This window comes from Theobroma cacao, chromosome 2 (assembly GCF_053813885.1).
Source record: "Theobroma cacao isolate CCN51 chromosome 2, ASM5381388v1, whole genome shotgun sequence".
In the NCBI taxonomy this organism is placed as follows: domain Eukaryota; kingdom Viridiplantae; phylum Streptophyta; class Magnoliopsida; order Malvales; family Malvaceae; genus Theobroma; species Theobroma cacao.
The window spans coordinates 38,768,647-38,786,493 of record NC_142640.1 but is presented as its reverse complement, the minus strand read 5'-3'; the positions used below and the strand labels follow the sequence as shown (position 1 = coordinate 38,786,493).

At 33.4% G+C, this 17,847-nt stretch overlaps 1 protein-coding gene across 1 annotated transcript; it reads right to left on the bottom strand.

The window, feature by feature from the left end:
• Positions 1-73: 73 nt before the first annotated feature.
• LOC18609295 (thioredoxin H7) lies at positions 74-963 on the bottom strand. Its single transcript, XM_007044330.3, has 3 exons — positions 777-963; positions 570-692; positions 74-472 (listed from the first exon to the last, which is right to left on the bottom strand). The coding sequence occupies exons 1-3, from the start codon at positions 870-872 to the stop codon at positions 341-343; spliced, it is 351 nt and encodes a 116-aa protein (XP_007044392.1). The 5' UTR covers positions 873-963; the 3' UTR covers positions 74-340.
• Positions 964-17,847: the final 16,884 nt, after the last annotated feature.

Sequence of the window (17,847 nt, the reverse complement as noted above, 5' to 3'; positions counted from 1 at the left end):
TGGAGTATTTTGAATTATCATATTGTAGACATGTTCATGTTCAGGACATCAATTCGAACAATGGAACTTGCTATTGTTAAATTGTGCAGTAGCATGCTAGGATTAGAAAGAAAGGCTATGACTTTAAACAAGAACTCTGACGCAAAATAAAAAAAATTGTGTATCATTGGCCACTGGTCATATTAGCGTTACAGCAACCTTATTTAGCAGTGGCTTAATGGTGTGTATCACCATCGGTTATGTGTTGCTATTTTTTATTTCTCTCTTATTCCTCTTAAAGGTAACGGAATATAACTCCAGGGCCTTGCTGATAGTGCATTCACCATGTTGAATTCTTACATCATATCCTGTGTTTCTCAATCATCCTCTGCAATTCATCCTTCCTGGCCCCAACCAACCTGTCTACTTCTTTCCCTTTCTTAACAAGAACGAAGGTTGGCATTGAATCAACCTTTAATTCCCCAGCCACATCCTGTTTCATTCATATTTTGTGTTCTTCATTAGTAAAGGATACTGCAAAAAATGGAAGTTAAAAGAGTAATATGCAATAGCAGAGAATTAAGTGTTACCGCCAACAGATCCACATCAATCTTGATGAACTGAACATCTGCATATATGGTGGCAAACTCTTCAATCGCTGGTTCCATCCGTTTGCAAGGTCCACACCACGTGGCCGTGCAATCGATAACCAACTTTCAGCACCAAACAAGGAAAAATGAATCAGTAACATTTACCTCAACTAGTAACCAGGTTAAAAGATAAGCAGTGAAGTTTACCAGCTTGTTACTTTGCTTGGAGGCCTCGAGCTGCGCTCTCCACTGGCTCTTGGACTGCATTTCAATGATCCGAGGAGTGGAAGCGTTAGCCCCCATTTTTTTTTTTCTTAACTATAAACCTAAGTTGAAATTAGACAACAATATTCTTGTCAAAGTGCTGAGGCTTGGAATATTAGGATGTATTGGTGGGTCTTTATATAGGTGGTGGCCTGGTGATATTTAATTTTGGTTTTGAATGAGTTCTACATGCTATGGAATAGGATATATTCTAAATTCCATGACAAGACCAGCTACTTGGTAGAAAATTATTCATCTATTTTAAGAAAAATGGAAAATGCACTAGTACAACTTTAAAGATCGTTTGATAGCTAATCTGGAACTGTTTGACGCCTGACAACCTGGTTTTAAATCAAAGGGGATCCCCTCAGCCTCTCACAGCCGCCCATTCATGGTAGAGCATCTTTGTTTTTTCTTCCGAGATTAATATGTATAAAAAATAATATATATATATATATATATATAATATTGATTGATAAGTTTGATCCATTATAATTAGATTTGAAAGCTGTAATTTTCTCTTTCTTCGTATCTGGAACTAAATAAAAAGCCTGTAACTGAAAGGGTCAAGCGAAATTTTGCCTAAATAGACAGCTCCAAGGTCAACGTCTTGAGAAATACAATGGAATTCAAGTATTTTATTTTATTTTATTTTTTCTGGACGAGAAAAAAGAGCTAATAGAATATAAGCGGCGGTGACTAAAAGTGAGAGAGACATCCGGTAGGCTAAAATGAACCCAAGGGGAAGAAATTCCTGGTTAGGCGAATGTTCATGTTCCTGTTCCTGAAAATAATTAATAATCAAAAACAGAAAAAGAATGGGAATCATATCCGTTTAGCATCCATCTCAACAATTAAGTAATCACCTACAAAAGTTGTTTAAAAATACACATTAAAACCAGAAGATGTGTGACAAAATTACTTGCGGCTAACAAAATAGCATCTTAGTTCTGTTTCTTTTTTTTCCCCCTTTGCTTGCGATGGCCCCAAGCCTGGAATTTGAAGTTCCATTGAGGTTACAATCAGCATTCAGATGCCTGCCCTTTTGCTTTGCGGAAACAAAGTTATATTCCTGGATTGATCAATGGCTGCTAGGCTTTTCTTTTTCTTTTTTTAATAATGTGCTGAGTTGGACAGTGTTTAGAATGGAAATGCTGAGTGAGTTGACGGTTGTGATTGTGCAATGTGGAATCTTTTTGGTTGGTAAGGAAGAATTTACTTGCTTCATGAATGAGTCAGTCAGCGGAGTCATGACTCACGACATGGACGATCCACTTTAAGTCTTTAACACTATTCTTTCGTAAATACTTTGTCTATATAGTCATTTTCTTTACTCAACAAAAAGTAAGTAGAAAAGATTGCTTTAGCCAAACGACCTTTATCTTTTCGTAACCACTCTCTAAAAGAAGAAAGAGTTGTCTGTAATGCCAAGAGTAGCATAACATGTGGCTGGTGTTGATGTTTAAATTTAATAAATTATTATATCACACAGATCATATATATATATTCACGCGTGTGTGATAATTAAATAGTGAATATTTATTGCATCGTAATGATGTATATTTTAGTAAATTTATGAATGATTCTTATAATAGTTATTTTTATTATAAAAATACGAGGATGTGGTATAATTAGAATGAAAGGGACATATGGTATGGCGCACAAGAGCTGTAGTGAGCACCACCAAATGAAATTGTAGTTTTGACTTTGTGCCTCCAAAACAAGAAGCTTCTTCAAGTTGTGCAATGAGCATCTCATTCGCTTCCTAAACTATCAAAGAGGACATGACAGCGCTCAATACCCAGTGAGCCGTAATTATCAATTTCCAGAATTACTTCATACCCTAAGTCTTAAATCCTATACAGTAAATAGTAACCGTTTTATTAGTTGAATTGCTTAAAAAAAAAAAAACTTGTTTGTGGTTTGACATTTTCAGTTATTTCTTTTGAAACCAAGAAAAAATAAACATGTTCGGTAACAAGTTTTTGTGTTCAATTTTTTTAAAATGAAAACTAAATTATCAAAATTGTGCATAAGTAGGTGGATAGTATTCATATAGAAAATAATAAAGGAATAATATTATACATTAATACTATTTTGTATTTAAAATATTTAAAATTATAGTAAATTATTTTATGTTATATGAAATAATTGAATATTTTATTATCAAATTATTTATATCAACTAAAACAATTCAAAACAAAATTAATTAATATTGTTATCATTTATGAAAAATTAATATTAAATCATAATTAATATTTTATATAATTATAATATTAAATATAAATATATACTATTTAATATATTGTGTAATTATAATACTAATATTTAAATAATATTAATTATAATATAATTAAATAAGAACATTTGATATGGTTATTAGATAATATTAAATAATATTATTTTAATAGTACTATTTGAATCATGTAAAGTTTATTTATTAAATACTTTATTATTTTTATTTAATTCGAAAGATTTTTTTTATTGAGTTAGTATGTTTTGAACAATTTTTAGATGTTCTTAACAAAAAATGTTTTAAGTTTTCAAAAGTTTTAAAATAAAATGAAGTAAAAAGATGAAAATTTTTTAAAACATATAACAAAAGAACAAAATCAACCTTGGAAAATGAAAAAAAAGGAAATAGGAGTGGAAGGTTTTCAATTTTAACTCATAATTTACAATTTTGCTTGAATAGGTCAACCTTTTACTTTCCCTCAAATTTGACACAATTCTACGATATGAGTTCGGTTCACTATTCCTGTAATTGCTGATGATTCTTAATTTGTAATCACAGCATGTTAGGTTAGGGGAATCAAATAGCTATTCCATACTTATCTTTTCTTATTTTATTCATTTGTTTGGTTTATGTGGAATGATCATTCTAGAAGAAGTCGAAATAGTTATTATTGATCCTCCTTTGGACGAAAATTTTAGACAAAAATCTCCTTATCCATTTTGCCAAATTATTACGCTTATATATAATAACACTTTAACCTATAAACTTTCATTTTCCTTTTTCTTTTTTCTCTTTTTACCTCATTACCCTTTCTCATCTATCTAAACTTCCTTCATTATCACTATCCTCCTACAACAGTGGTCGATCGATGACTCCATCGTCAAATCTGGCCACAAGAAGTATCAATTTATTGCTCCATGACCTGGTTCGACCATGGGAAGTATCAAATCTGGCACTCTATTGCTAAATCCGATCACAAGAAGGTATTCCATTATGCCGATTACATCTTTAGTAACAAGTTGGCAGCGTAGAAAGAACAGAAAAAAATGAGAAAAAAATGAAAAAAGAGAAATAAAATAAAATAAAATAAAAAATTATTTTAATTATAAATTTTAAAAAATTAATATTTTAAATTAAAAATTAAATTAAAGTTAATTATACATTAATAATATTTAAACAAATTATAAATTATTAATATTTTAAAATTAAAAAAAATGAAAATAGAGAAGAAATTAAATAAAATAATTAAAGTTTAATTCAAATTTATTAATATTTTAATAAATTATAAAAAATCAAATATTTTAAATTAAAAATAAAAATTATAATAAAAGACATTTTTATCATTTCACCACTTGTTCTTTAGTTACTTCAAAACTCTTTCTATCAACTAAACTGTCACAACTCGGAACTCCCATCGAGCCCGTGACAACCGTCGCGACGCCCTGATAGACATTCATTACCCGGAATGTCAATCGAAACCTCGTAAGGCTTAACATCAGTTTCTCATTTCTCCTGTGAGTAACTGTTGCCAAATATCACGTTCTAAAAGATTTTAAACTATTTCCAACTTAAAATAATAAAAAAATAATTTTTGTCACACAAGGGTATTTTAGTCATTTTTCTCCTAAAATTTCGAAACTAGCTAAAAATGTAGTATACGAGTATAAAACACACAATTCATAATCAAAAATAAGTTTAAACGTCTAAAACCTTCATATTAAAATAAAATTATGACTATTAGAATAAAATAAAAATATTGAATAAAATATTCAATTTTCTCATAAAACAATATTTTTAGAATACTGCGTAAATAATTTTTGCAGTGTAAAAGCAAAATAAATTCATACATACTGTAATACAGTTAACCAAAGTATAAAATTTAATTTATAGTAACACGTGGGCCTACGAACAACCAAAAGTATCAAAAGCGGTAAACCTACAGTTTCTGAGTGATGCAAATCCAATGATAGCCTCAATAAAATCCACTATCTACAGCCCATTCTGAGCCTGAAATGGGTGGAAAGGAGGGTGGTGAGATTATATAATCCTAGTGAGTAAAATAAATACCGTAAAAAATATCTAAAGCTGAGTAAATGGAGACAGATAAATAGTTTAACATACTGTAATTCATCACTTTTCAATTCATTTCAACCAAATAAAATCAATTCATATAAATCGAGTAATCAACATGGCTTATGAATTTTTTAAAACTTTGGCTCGTGCCAAAATCATTATCATACTCAATTATCAGGGATACCTTGGCCGAGGGATATCCCAAACTGAGTCCGCTAAGGCTATTTAAAAGTTATGTACGCATAAATCATGTTTTTATTTTGAAATCATAGCCGTTCCTTGGCGTTGGCTGAGTTCAACCTCACGTGGTGGTTTGACGTGAAGTGACTCTAAAAGTTATACCTTGGGAGTTACCCTACTCGCCTCTCCAACTGAGGTAAAATATAACGGGATTTCGTGCCTCTCTAATAGGCTGGTCCACAGAAAACCCGCCCACTGCAGCAAGCTTACCCCACCATACAATAAAATTTACAATAGCATGACATTGTAATTATTTTATTTTACAGCCTCTCAAAGCAAATCAACAGTTCATACATTTTCAGCACATTTACTAATTCAACCATTCATGCCAATTGTCACGACCTAAATTTTGAGCCATGACCGGCGCATGAGCCCAATGGACGTAGTTCACTAAGCCCAAGCAAGCCTATTAGTCTGACGTGTTTATCATTCCACCATAAACTGCTAAGTCATATTTCAAAACTTAGAATCAAAATATTATTAAACATTGTTATCTCATATTGGCATACTAAACAAGTGTATATACATTTGTTTACAACATGTATCTTAACAATTACATTAGGTTCGTCTATACACAACAAAATAATACTCGACTTCCAACGGAGGGACTCGGACGAGTGTATAGCTACTGAATGCCGAGACACCTACCAAAAGATGTGTACAAGTCTATAAGGACACCTCGTCCTAGTTACCGACTGCCTCGTGATCTGAAAACATGAAGTTAAAAACGGTGAGTATAAACCCAGTGAGTGAACAAGAAAGGGAACAAGCATACCATAAGGAATCTTTAATGAAATTATGATGCATTCTTTTTTCAAAACAATGCAATTTGTTTCTATTCTTATTAAAAACCCCTCATCTAGCCCTTAAATAATTAATCAATTGTAATAATGAATCCATATATATAAAATAATTTGAAAACCAAAAGCTTCAATATTACGCAAGCAAGTCAAATACGACAACGAATCTAGCTGCAGCGAGAATGCCTTTCCGCTGCAGCGACGTTGGGATTAAGTTATTAGCAGAACGAGGGTTTCTCAAATGACCGAAGGTTTCTCACTAAACCTCCCCATTTTAAACTTAACTCATTTAATCTTTAATGTTGAAAGTCCATGCTCCGATATGGTAGCAAAGAAGTGAAAGATAGGGCAGCAATTAGGTAAGATAAGAGACCAGAACAGAAAATTTTTTGCTGCAGCGAGAAAGAATCTTGCTACAGCGAAATACTAACCCAAAAACAGAAGGTTTCTCGCTGCAGCGAAATTTTGCTGATGAAACAGAGAGTTTTTCGCTGTAGCGAGTTTCTTTTTTCACTGCAGCGATAAGCTACAGTGACTATCTCGCTGCAGCAAAATACATTCTCGCTGCAGCGAGAACCAATTCTGGTGAAGGTTCTCAAACCCGAGAGTTTCTTGCTACAACGAGAATGAATTTCGCTGCAACGAAAACAGAGCAACTAGAGAAAAGTTTCCCCTCACTCAACAAAAAGCCATCTTGCTAAACCAACAAAATCAACATACAACACATGAAAATTCCCAAAGTACAATGTTCCCAAATTTCTCATATATGTCAATCATATATCACATTCATAAGTTTTCATTTCATAAGTCTAGATATGCATAATTACATAGATAAACATCAACATCATCATAAACACACCTGGCTCATGTACATCCCCCCACATCGTGCACAATCAGTGCCATCGTGTACATCCCCCCACATCATGCACACAGGCACTATCATCATCCACCTCTCACGCCATCATCATCACAGGCATTTGCATCCCCCCACACCGTGCACACACATGGTTACAGTCATTATACACAATATCATTCATCATGCACAACACACACATTTATATATCATCATACTACAATAGTGCATGAATCCATAGCATTCACATATCACAATATAAAACCATTTTGTAAAAGCTTGTTCCCAAGGCACTTGTCTTTATGAAAAACTTGATAATTCATTCAAATGGGTGGCAAATACATTATATTTCCCAAAACAAATTTTGAAGGCAGTCCACTCACCAATTGATTGTAGAGCCTTTAGATGACTCCAATTCTCCTAATTGTCCAAATGAGATGATGGGGCTTCCTTAGAACCTAGGATCACATTAGCATAATCAATAAGTCAATTTACACACTATGAACCCTAAAAGCTATCTCTTAGCTAGCTTCCAATTGCCATCTTAAATGGCTATCTATGTTCACTATCTTAATCACTAAAAAGTAATGAACATAGTCAACAATAAACAGCTCATAAATCCCAATTACTAGCCATTTTCTGCAGCTAAAAATCGAGCTTAGTTAATCACTTACCCTAGGGCTCCTTTGTAGTCAAATTCTCTCCCAATAGCTTCCAAATAAATGGTATAATTCTCTCTTTCTGTCTCTAGAACGTCCAGCTAGTGAGAGAAAGTATGAAAACCAGATTTTTGAAGGGTTTTAAAGTGAGAGGATGAAATAGCACAAGGGTTTATGGAAGAGTACACCAAAAGCATGAAAATTAGAGCTAGAGAGAGAACGTTATGGAAGCTTGAAGAAAACTCCCATGGAGAAATTGAAGAAATGTGAGAGAAGAGAAGGGAAGAAGAAGACCAGTTGCTGAAAATTTCAAGAAGCTGCTGGAAATTCAAGATATTTATAGGCCAATTTTATCCATTCCCTTAAAATTACCAATTTACCCCTCCACCAATTTACTTATTCTCCTCCAATCTTTTATACAATCTTTTTGCTCTTTTAACATTGGGACAGGGTCCATAATGGTCTAAACATACTCGGATTCATAAAAACTTAATATTTTAACCCGAGATGAAAAATGACCATTTTGCCCCTGTTATGAAAATTGTTGAAACTTCTAGTTTTCTTCGTGTTTTCATCAGTACACATCATTTATGCAGTCTTATAGTTATTTAGACCTTAAAATATCATAAAACTTTCTTCTGGGAGCTTATTAGAGAAAATGATGAAACTACCCCTGGCTCGTATTATTACATCTATGCTTAGTTACAAGCCCATAGAGGTTGGGGTCTCACACCAATATTACCATAAGCCAATCAATTAGAACCATAAATTTACAACACATCAAGTGGTCTCTAATTACTTTATTTTCAAAGCCATCATTTAATTTCAAAACAATTTTATGAAATCATTTCATTAAATCACATTTTGTTTATAAAATCAAAAAATTAATCATTTAATTTATTTTCCATAAAATTCACAAAATCGAATAAAACCTCTTTAGATAATCAAGATGATAGTAAGGTTACTCACTATTTCGGGAGTTGAATTTTTAGAGTACTCTGACTACCGATCCTCGGGTACAATTTCCTTGCCCTTAGCGGAGGATTCACCACTTAGACATGATACAAAATCAAGCAATTCACCACATTTGGTGCTAAACCGTTATAAAACTTTATGGATGCATGAAATGGAATGCACATTGTTCGGATTATAGTCTAAACACGGTGTTCGCCTAATTCGATATATCACTTAATTAATTGGCCAATTCAACTCCAATTAACTCCATTTTTTTTTCAATTCTCTAAACCATCAATCACAATCCAATAGCATAAAATTTAGCAAAATCAACTTCACATTTTCCCTTGGAAAGTTCGGCCATGGTGGGTGCATCAATACTATAATTTTTCTTACTTGATTTTTTCACTGAAATTCATCATTTTCTAACCAAATCACTTGAAATAAAATCAAAATCATCTTCCACAATCTACATGGAAAATTCGGCCTATGATGGTTGATGGAAGAAAATGAATTTAACTTGTTGGCTTTTCATGCTACACATCACTAACTAACTAAAAACACTAAAATTCATTGAAATCCAACCAAATCAAGCATCAAAACTCCTCCCCCCATGTCCAGCCAGCAAAAGATTCATCATGATTTCATATGATTCAACCGTGGAAAATAAGAAAAAATGCTTAAGAAAGAGAGATCTCAAGCTTAATTTGAAAAATCTTACCTTTTTCCACTTGTTTCCTTGAATTTTCACACTTTTCCCTTGAATTTTTCCACCTAGGGTTTTTGTTCTTCTTTTCTTCCTTTGTTCTTGCCATGTTCTTGCTATGGCCGGCCATATGAAGAGAAATGGGCTGATTTTGTGCTGATTTTTAAGCTAAATAATAAATAGACAAAAATTTACCATGTGTCACCTTACCATTGGTCCATTTTTAATTTCTTAACTATTAAGCTTTCTCTCTCCACTATATAAATTTCTTTAATTATCCATGATAATATTGGGTAAATTTCATATGCTGGATAAGTGTTGGGTGTGTAAAATTACAAGTTTGCCCCTGGGGTGGCAAAATGACTATTTTACCCTTATGCTCGAAAATATGCCGAAATTAAAATTCTTCACTTCACAAACTCAAATTATACTCTAAATAGTCAATCTTGATCAAAAACTTTTTCCAGCATTCCAGTTTTAACCTCAGGTGGCAAAATGACCATTTTGCCCTTGGGTCATGAAAATTTTAATTTAACTCCAAATCGGTCCTCGAACTTCGAATCACCATTTTAAGTCATTCTGGAGTTTTAAAATTTTTAATTTCATCTTACAATCTCTATTTGGACTAGTTCGAGGCTTAATTTAACTTAGTTGTACAATTTGGTACATTATCGTCCTTTGACCATTTTTTGGGGCTTTCCAAGTATGCAAGCATTCTGTCAATCACATGAATGACATGGCTAATATTTATAAAGTCGGGCTTGACATAAACATTGACATAATGTCAAAATAATAATTTCATTTCATGAACAAAAGTAGATGATAATTATTCTTACTTTATTCTATTATCACGAAGTAACTATTCTATACCTTATCTGTCACAACACATTCCCAGACCATGACTGACGTAAGGGTAAGCAAGACTTACACATTTCATCATTATACTTGTATTATTCAATGCATAGATAAGGGTGTCTGTGTTCACCAATTCAATCAAGTCATACAATAGAAGACATGCATAAATATATAAATATATTCATTCATCAATATCCACATTTATCACATTATTAATAGTTCGACATGTTTCCTATGCTCATTAACATCTATAGTCACTCGTACCTCTTTCGATGCTAAACATGATTATCACACAACTTGAGTAGATAAACAAAAGTATTACCAATTGTGGCTACATAACTATATTTCTTAACATGATAAAGTAAAACAAAAAAAAAAAAACATATAAGACTTGACTCAACAGTGTAATGACTCCTCCTCGATCGCTACCGACGTCCGAGACCTCTGGGAAAGACCCGTCAAGTCTCGAACAAGCCTTTCTCGAAGTACCCGTTAGTTCACTATATACAATCACCATTCCATGTTGGTACTTAAAACATTATTCTATCATATCATGATTTGAACTATAAACATAATAATCAATTCAATCTTTAAACCATTTATTCACAAGTATATATATTGAAATCCATGATCTCTAATTATTTACTTATATCAACATCAATATTTGTTTACAACTTAATAAACAAAGTGCTACGATTCGACCTTTAACAGCGGAGCGACTCGAGATAAAATGCTATGAGATGGCTTTATCTATTTGTGGTGGACCATACACGTTGATGATTACACGCTATGCTGATCCTATCTGCAAAAAGAGAAAAAGAGGGGTGTGAGTCTCACAGACTCAATGATCATTGGCTCCGTGAGTAGGGCGTAGATGGGAAACAAGCAAACAACAGATCAGTTGAATATTAAAATGCAGGATTATAAAAAAATAATTCATTTCAAACGAGAGTTTGTGCCTTATATGAAAAATCAAGGATTTCTTATGTATTGTAACACTTCAATTGGTAAATCAACCAAGGTAGATAAAAATTTTCGCTACAAAACAGATCAATAACCTTATTCAAGTCAATCATTTGAAATATTGAATTAAAACAATTTTACATAAAAGAATTCCACCGTTGAAATCAATCGACATTTTTCTTCAATCAAATCAATAAATTCGGGCAAGCTCCCATGAAATCGAATGCTAATCAAACTTATATGTAAATCACAAATCACCTCGTACTCAAGGAGTTGAAATTCATTTCACCGCAAAAATAGAAAAGCTGCAAAAACCCGTTTAATTCCGTTTTCACCAGGCAAAGAAATATGAGTTTGAAAACCTAGAGATGCCACTATTGAGTAGGGAATGGAAATAAACCCATGGTCCCACTACCATGTAATAACATCCGGGAGCATTGCTTCCACCGGATTCCTATATTGCCATGGCCATCTCAACGATGTTGGCTGACATCGGAGATATCAAGTGGTCGCAACCGCGTATGACTGGTGGCCTAGCCACGCATACATATATCACAGGCTGTGGCCCTTGCCACGCCTAATCGTCCGTTGACGACCGGAAGGTTCTCTAGCTAGAGCTCACTCGTGCACGAGAGTCACACTTAACCGATGTGACATCCGACCTACTCTCGAATCTCTCGATTAAATAAAATCATTTTAAAAATCCAAATTGGGTTTTCAAGAAGATATTTTATGGCATTCTCAAAACATCGATCACCGTATCACGTTAAAACTCTTTTTCATGAGATGTTCATTGTAAATATTTGCATGATATTTTTATATCAAAATGGCATGGTGAATATGTGATAAATTTCATGAATGCACACTACACAAATATAAGGCACATTTTTTTTGATGTAAATCGTCTTGAAAAGCTTGTTTCCCAATGTAAAAACACTTTACATATAATTTTTCTATATATGTATATATCCAAAATAATTTATAAAAATAATTTATGTTCACAATTTCCTAAATTTTCTACCAGCTCATGCTATCCACAAGTTTTGCACTTAACGTAAAATATACGTACATGTATATATATATACAAAAATTTTAAAATTGACACCCCTTACTCACCTCACAATAGCGGGATATTACATCGCTATTTCTACTTGTTGGCCGCTCGTTACTTCCTCCGGAACGCCACTATAGTGCACTATCTTTATTTTAACACTTCCAAATTGGGCTAAGTTGGCCCACGTTTCCATCTTTATTTTCTCTTTTGGACTTTTCTTTCCTTGTTGCCATTGGGCCTTTCTCATGGGCTCTTTCCATTTCTTCTTATTGGGCTATGCCCACTCCCCTTTTTTTTTTCTTCTTTTTTTTTTCTTTTCCCATTTCTTTCTCTCTCTCTTTTGCTCTTCTTCCCCGTCGGTCGGCAACACCTTCCTTTTCCCTCTTTTTTTTTCCTTTCTTCTCCCTCCTTTCTCTCTCACAGTCGATGGCACCCCCAAAACCCAACTTCCTCTCTTTTCCTTCCTCCAAATTCTAACAACCAACACCCTTGTTTTCCCTTCTCAAAATCAGTTGCACAGCTCTTTCTTTCCTCTCTCAAAAATCAGCTTGTTCCTCCCTTTTATTTTTGCTTAATAAATGGCTTCCTTCTTTCCCTCCTTCACCGCCAGTCACCTTTCTTTCCTTCTTCTTCTTTGGTCGGCCACTCTCTAGATTTTTCCTTCCTTTTTCTCTCTTTTTCATCTCTTTTTCTTTCCAGCCAAACCACCCTCATTTATCTCCGTTTTATTTTTTTCCTTCACTCCATGTGGTCGGCCTCTACCCATTCAACACAAAAATATTGGTTTAGCTTCTTATTTGACCACATGGGCGGCTACCCATGTTGGTCTTTCCCTTTTTTTTTTTACAATTATATATATACATTTTTTATTCATTTACTATTATTATTATTTTTATTATTATTTATTTTATTTCTTCAAAATAATAAAATTTACATACAAATTCCCAACTTCCTTGTATTTGCTACACAATCCTCAAGTTTTCGTATTTTAAAATTGGTCCTTTTGACACGTGTAAAAATTTTAATTTCCTTCTATCTTCCTTCTCTTACACGTGTACAACCAAAATATCGAAGTTGTTCTTCAACGCGGTATCACCGTAATATTTAAATATTGACTTACCCGTGTTAGCTCTATTTAATAAAATCACGCGGTTTCACTTACGTCATTTATCTACAAAATTCATTCATACTTCTTCTCCCCCACTTAAATTAGTTATAGAACCTTATTTCATGACTAATTTTGACAACTAATAAAATATTAATATTTTAATATTATTTTATTTATAAAATAAAATAATATTTTATTCTAAAATGTTCTTCTCACCCGTACTTGCTTTTCGACCCTTAATTTACATCAAGTGACTCTTCGTTTTATCGATAGGGTATTATTGACGGCTAAACGAAGGTACGGGGTGTTACAAACAGTGGTGCGTGACTCAACATTGGAAGTTGTAAGAAGGGCTCTGATACACTTACCAAATCAAGTTGAGAGATTTATCTAATAGTCGACGAGCCAAACAATCTACTAATCTGAAACAAAACAAGTGCATGTTTCTTGTGTGAGTTATAAAAATTAGTGAGTAGATATGGAAAGGAGACAAGCCAAAGGGGATGAATTTTTACATAAACCACATTCTTGATATAAATATGAATTTAGAAATAATCATTAGTTTTCATCGAAGTCCTTGAAATAATGTTGTTTCCAAACTCATTCAAATGATTCTAGTTGAAATCAAAGTCATTTAGCAGTTTAGATTGAAAAAGGGAGTAAAAAACAAGTGATAAGCCACTAAAAATGAGTAAATAAGATGTTCTACACCATAGGTATTGATACCTCATTGAGAGGTATCGATACTTTTCATCCAAAAAGCTTTTTGGACACGAGCTATCGATACCTCTTGGGGAAGTATCAATACTTTTCTCGCAGAATGCTTCTTGGGGCATTCTGCTCACTAGGTATTGATACTTCATTCATGAAACTAAAATATTTGGATAATTTCCAGCATATACAAGCCACATTAGCTATACAATTCTCCACACAAATTGTACCACACAAGATTTCATTCAAATACACATATGTAAAATCACTAACACATGGTAAATAAGGAAAAAATTGAGAACTTATGTGCAATTTCAATATTTGAAGTTAAATGGAAACTAACTAACCAAGAAAAATTAGATTGTGTGGGAGGATGGAATATGTGTCATGACCCGGAACTCCCATCGAGCCAGTGACAACTGCCGCGACGTCCCGATAGGCACTCATTACCCCGAATGCCGATCGAAACCCCGCAAGGTTTAGCATCAGCTTCCGCATCTCCCCAGTGAGCGACAGTTATTAAATCTCACATTTCAAAAAAATCATAAGTCATTTTAAAATCAAAACAATAAAATATTACTTTCTGGCTCACAGGGGCATTTTCGTCATTTTTCTTTGAAAATATCGAACCTCGCCAAAAACATGGTGTAAAAGCTAAATATATTCATACATACTTTAAATTAAATAACTAAAGTATAAAATTACTTTTACAATGACACGTGGGTCCCCAACTGACCAAGAAGGTGTAGGGCTACGAACCCTTACTTTTTAGGATGAAACTCCGAGATTAATTATCGTCTTAACCAACTATCAACAAACTGTCCTAAGCTTGAAAAATGGATAGGAAGAGGGGTGAGATTATGATTACATAATCCCAGTGAGTAAACAATTACCATCAAAAGCATCTAAAGCCGAGTAGATGGAGACAATATAAAAACATTATATCTCAATAATGTTCATAATGCAAAATTCGTTTCAATCTATACCAAACAATTTCTTTTCATCAAAATTTCCCAGCTTATGAATTTCTTAAACTTGGCCCCTGCTAGAATCATTCTCGCAGGTACCTTCGCCAAGGTATCCCACTGAGACCGCCAAGGCTGTTCAATGACCCATACCCATAAACATGTTTTCACATCTGACACACAACCATTCCTTGGCGTTGGCTGAGTCTCACTCTCACGTGGTGGCCCGAACGTGAGGTGCACTCAAATCATACCTCAAGAGATACTTCACCCAACATCTCCCCCCGGAGGTAAGTATATAATTGAGTTATTGTGCCCCTCTCATAGGCAGTCTATGGAAACACCACCACTGCAGTGACCATTTAATATACCACTAGACCCATAAAAATTTCAGTAGCATAATATGGCGAATAAAATGTAATCCAGTCTACCGAGACCAATCAAAAACTATTCATATATTTCATGCCAACCCCAAAAATTTAGCCATTATGCTACCATAGTGTCATAAACCACAATTTCAATAACATATAAAATCATAAATTCAACATAGTCTCCATATACTCAATTTTTTCCAAACAATATGTCACGACCCGGTACTCCCTTCGAGCCCGTGACAATCGTTGCGATGTCCTGGTAAACACTCATTGCTTGGAATGTCAACCCGAAACCCCGCAAGGTTTTACTATCAGTTTCTCATTTCCCTTGTGAGCAACCATTGTCAAATATCGTGTTCTAAAAAAATTTAAACTGTTTCCAATTAAAAATAAATAAAATATTAATTTTTCGTCTCACAAGGGTATTTTGGTCATTTTTTTTTCAAAAATTTTGAAACTGGCTAAAACGTAATATACAAGTACAAAACACATAATTCATGTTCAAAATGAGTTTAAAAGTCTAAAATCTTCATTTAAAATGAAATTACGGTTATTTGAATATAACAAGAAAATAAAAGAAATATTAAGTAAAATATTCTATTTTCTAATAAAACAATATTTATAGAGTTATACGTGAATAATTTTTTATAGCGTAAAAGCTAAATAAATTTATACATACTGAAATACAGTAAGCCAAAATATTTAATTTAATTTACAATAACAAGAGGGCCCCCGAATAAACAAAAGTAAAGAGGACTGTGAACCTACGGTTTGGAAAAATGCAGATCCAACGATAGTCCTCGAAGAGATCAGCTATCTACAGCCTATACTGAACCTGAAATGGGTGGAAAGGAGGGTGGCGAGATTATAAAATCCCAATGAGTAAACAGACATCATCATAAATATCTAGAGTTGAGTACATGGAGACAACAAAATAAATCATCGTAAACTGGGTCACAGCATTAGAATACATTTCATTTAAAATATGTAGAGAGGCTTATGAATCTCATAAAAACTAGGCTTGTGCCATAAATCCATTCTCGGGAACACCTTGGCCGAGGCATCCTACCGAGATCGCCAAGGCTATTAAAATTCACATTTCACATAAATCATGTTTTTGTTTTGAAAACATAGCCATTCCTTAGCGTTGGCTGAGTTCCCCCTCACGTGGTGGTTTGGCGTGAAGTGAACCCTAAGCTTTACCCCAGGAGATACCCTACGCGCCTCTCCGTTCAAGGTAAGAATATAATGGGGTTTACCATGCCCCTCTAAAAGGCTGGTCCACAAAAACCCCCTACTGTAGTGATTAATTATTATATATAATCCACCATACAATAAAACTCAATAACATGATATGGCAATTTTGTAATTCACAGTCTTTCAAGGTAACCAACCAATTCGCATTTCAGTACAATTGCCAACTAGCCAGTCATGCCCGATTTATCATAAGCCAATCAATTTAAACAATCAAATTGCCACAATTAACAGTCTCCGTGTACTCTATTTTTCAAAATCACTATTAATTTCAAAACAATTTATAATTTAATTTCATTGAAACACATTTTTTCATAAAACATGAAAATTTACCTTTTTAAATTCCTTTTTCCATAGAATTCATGAAATCATCTAAAAACCACCCTAGATAATTAAAATGACAATAAGTTTACTCACAATGTCTAGAGTGCAGACTTTCGACGCACTCTGTCTACTGGTCCTCGGATGCAATTTCCTTGTCTTTATTGGAGGACTCACCACCTTAACGCAGTACAAAATCGAGAAATTCACTACATTGGTACTAAATTGAAATTAAACTAATTTAGACTATTAATGCATAATATGGAATGCAAAAATACACTGGTAACTATCTAAACTCAGTATTGGCTTAATGCGTCTTATCACCCGATTAAATTACTAACTCGTCCAATTTAATCCCAAATTAATTGTTTTCAGTTTCTATACCTCAATTGCACCCAAATTGACTTAATGTCTCTTAATGTGGTGCAAATTATCAATCATGATAGCAAATTACAAAAGTGCCCTTAGTGGGTAAAAATTCATATTTTTGCTCCGACAATTTCCATTGTTTTTCTAGGCTCATAATTCATCATTTCTTAACCAATTCTCCTAGAATGAAAATCAAATTCATCCTCACTCATACATGGTAAATTCGGCCATTAATGGTTGTGGGAGAAAATAAATTCTTTTCTTGTTGTTTTGTTTCTAAATATGCTAAACTAACTAAAAACACTAACATAACTTAAAATCAAATTAATCTAACAACTTTCTCTCTCCTAACCCATTTTGATCAGCCAACAATTCATCATAAAAATATGTAATTTAAGCATGGAAAATAAGGAGAAATGCTTAAGGAAAATAGATTTCAAGCTTAAGTTGAAAAATCCTACATTTTTCACTTGTTTTCCTTGATTTTTCACACTTTTTCTCTTGAAATTCCTCACCTAG

Bases quoted from the DNA above. Each gene is read 5' to 3' on its own strand.
- LOC18609295 (XM_007044330.3), bottom strand. From the start codon at position 872: ATGGGGGCTAACGCTTCCACTCCTCGGATCATTGAAATGCAGTCCAAG. The intron at 693-776 runs GTAAACTTCACT...TGGTGCTGAAAG, and splicing joins CCAAGCAAAGTAACAAGCTG to TTGGTTATCGATTGCACGGC. The intron at 473-569 runs GTAACACTTAAT...TGAATGAAACAG, and splicing joins TTGATGTGGATCTGTTGGCG to GATGTGGCTGGGGAATTAAA.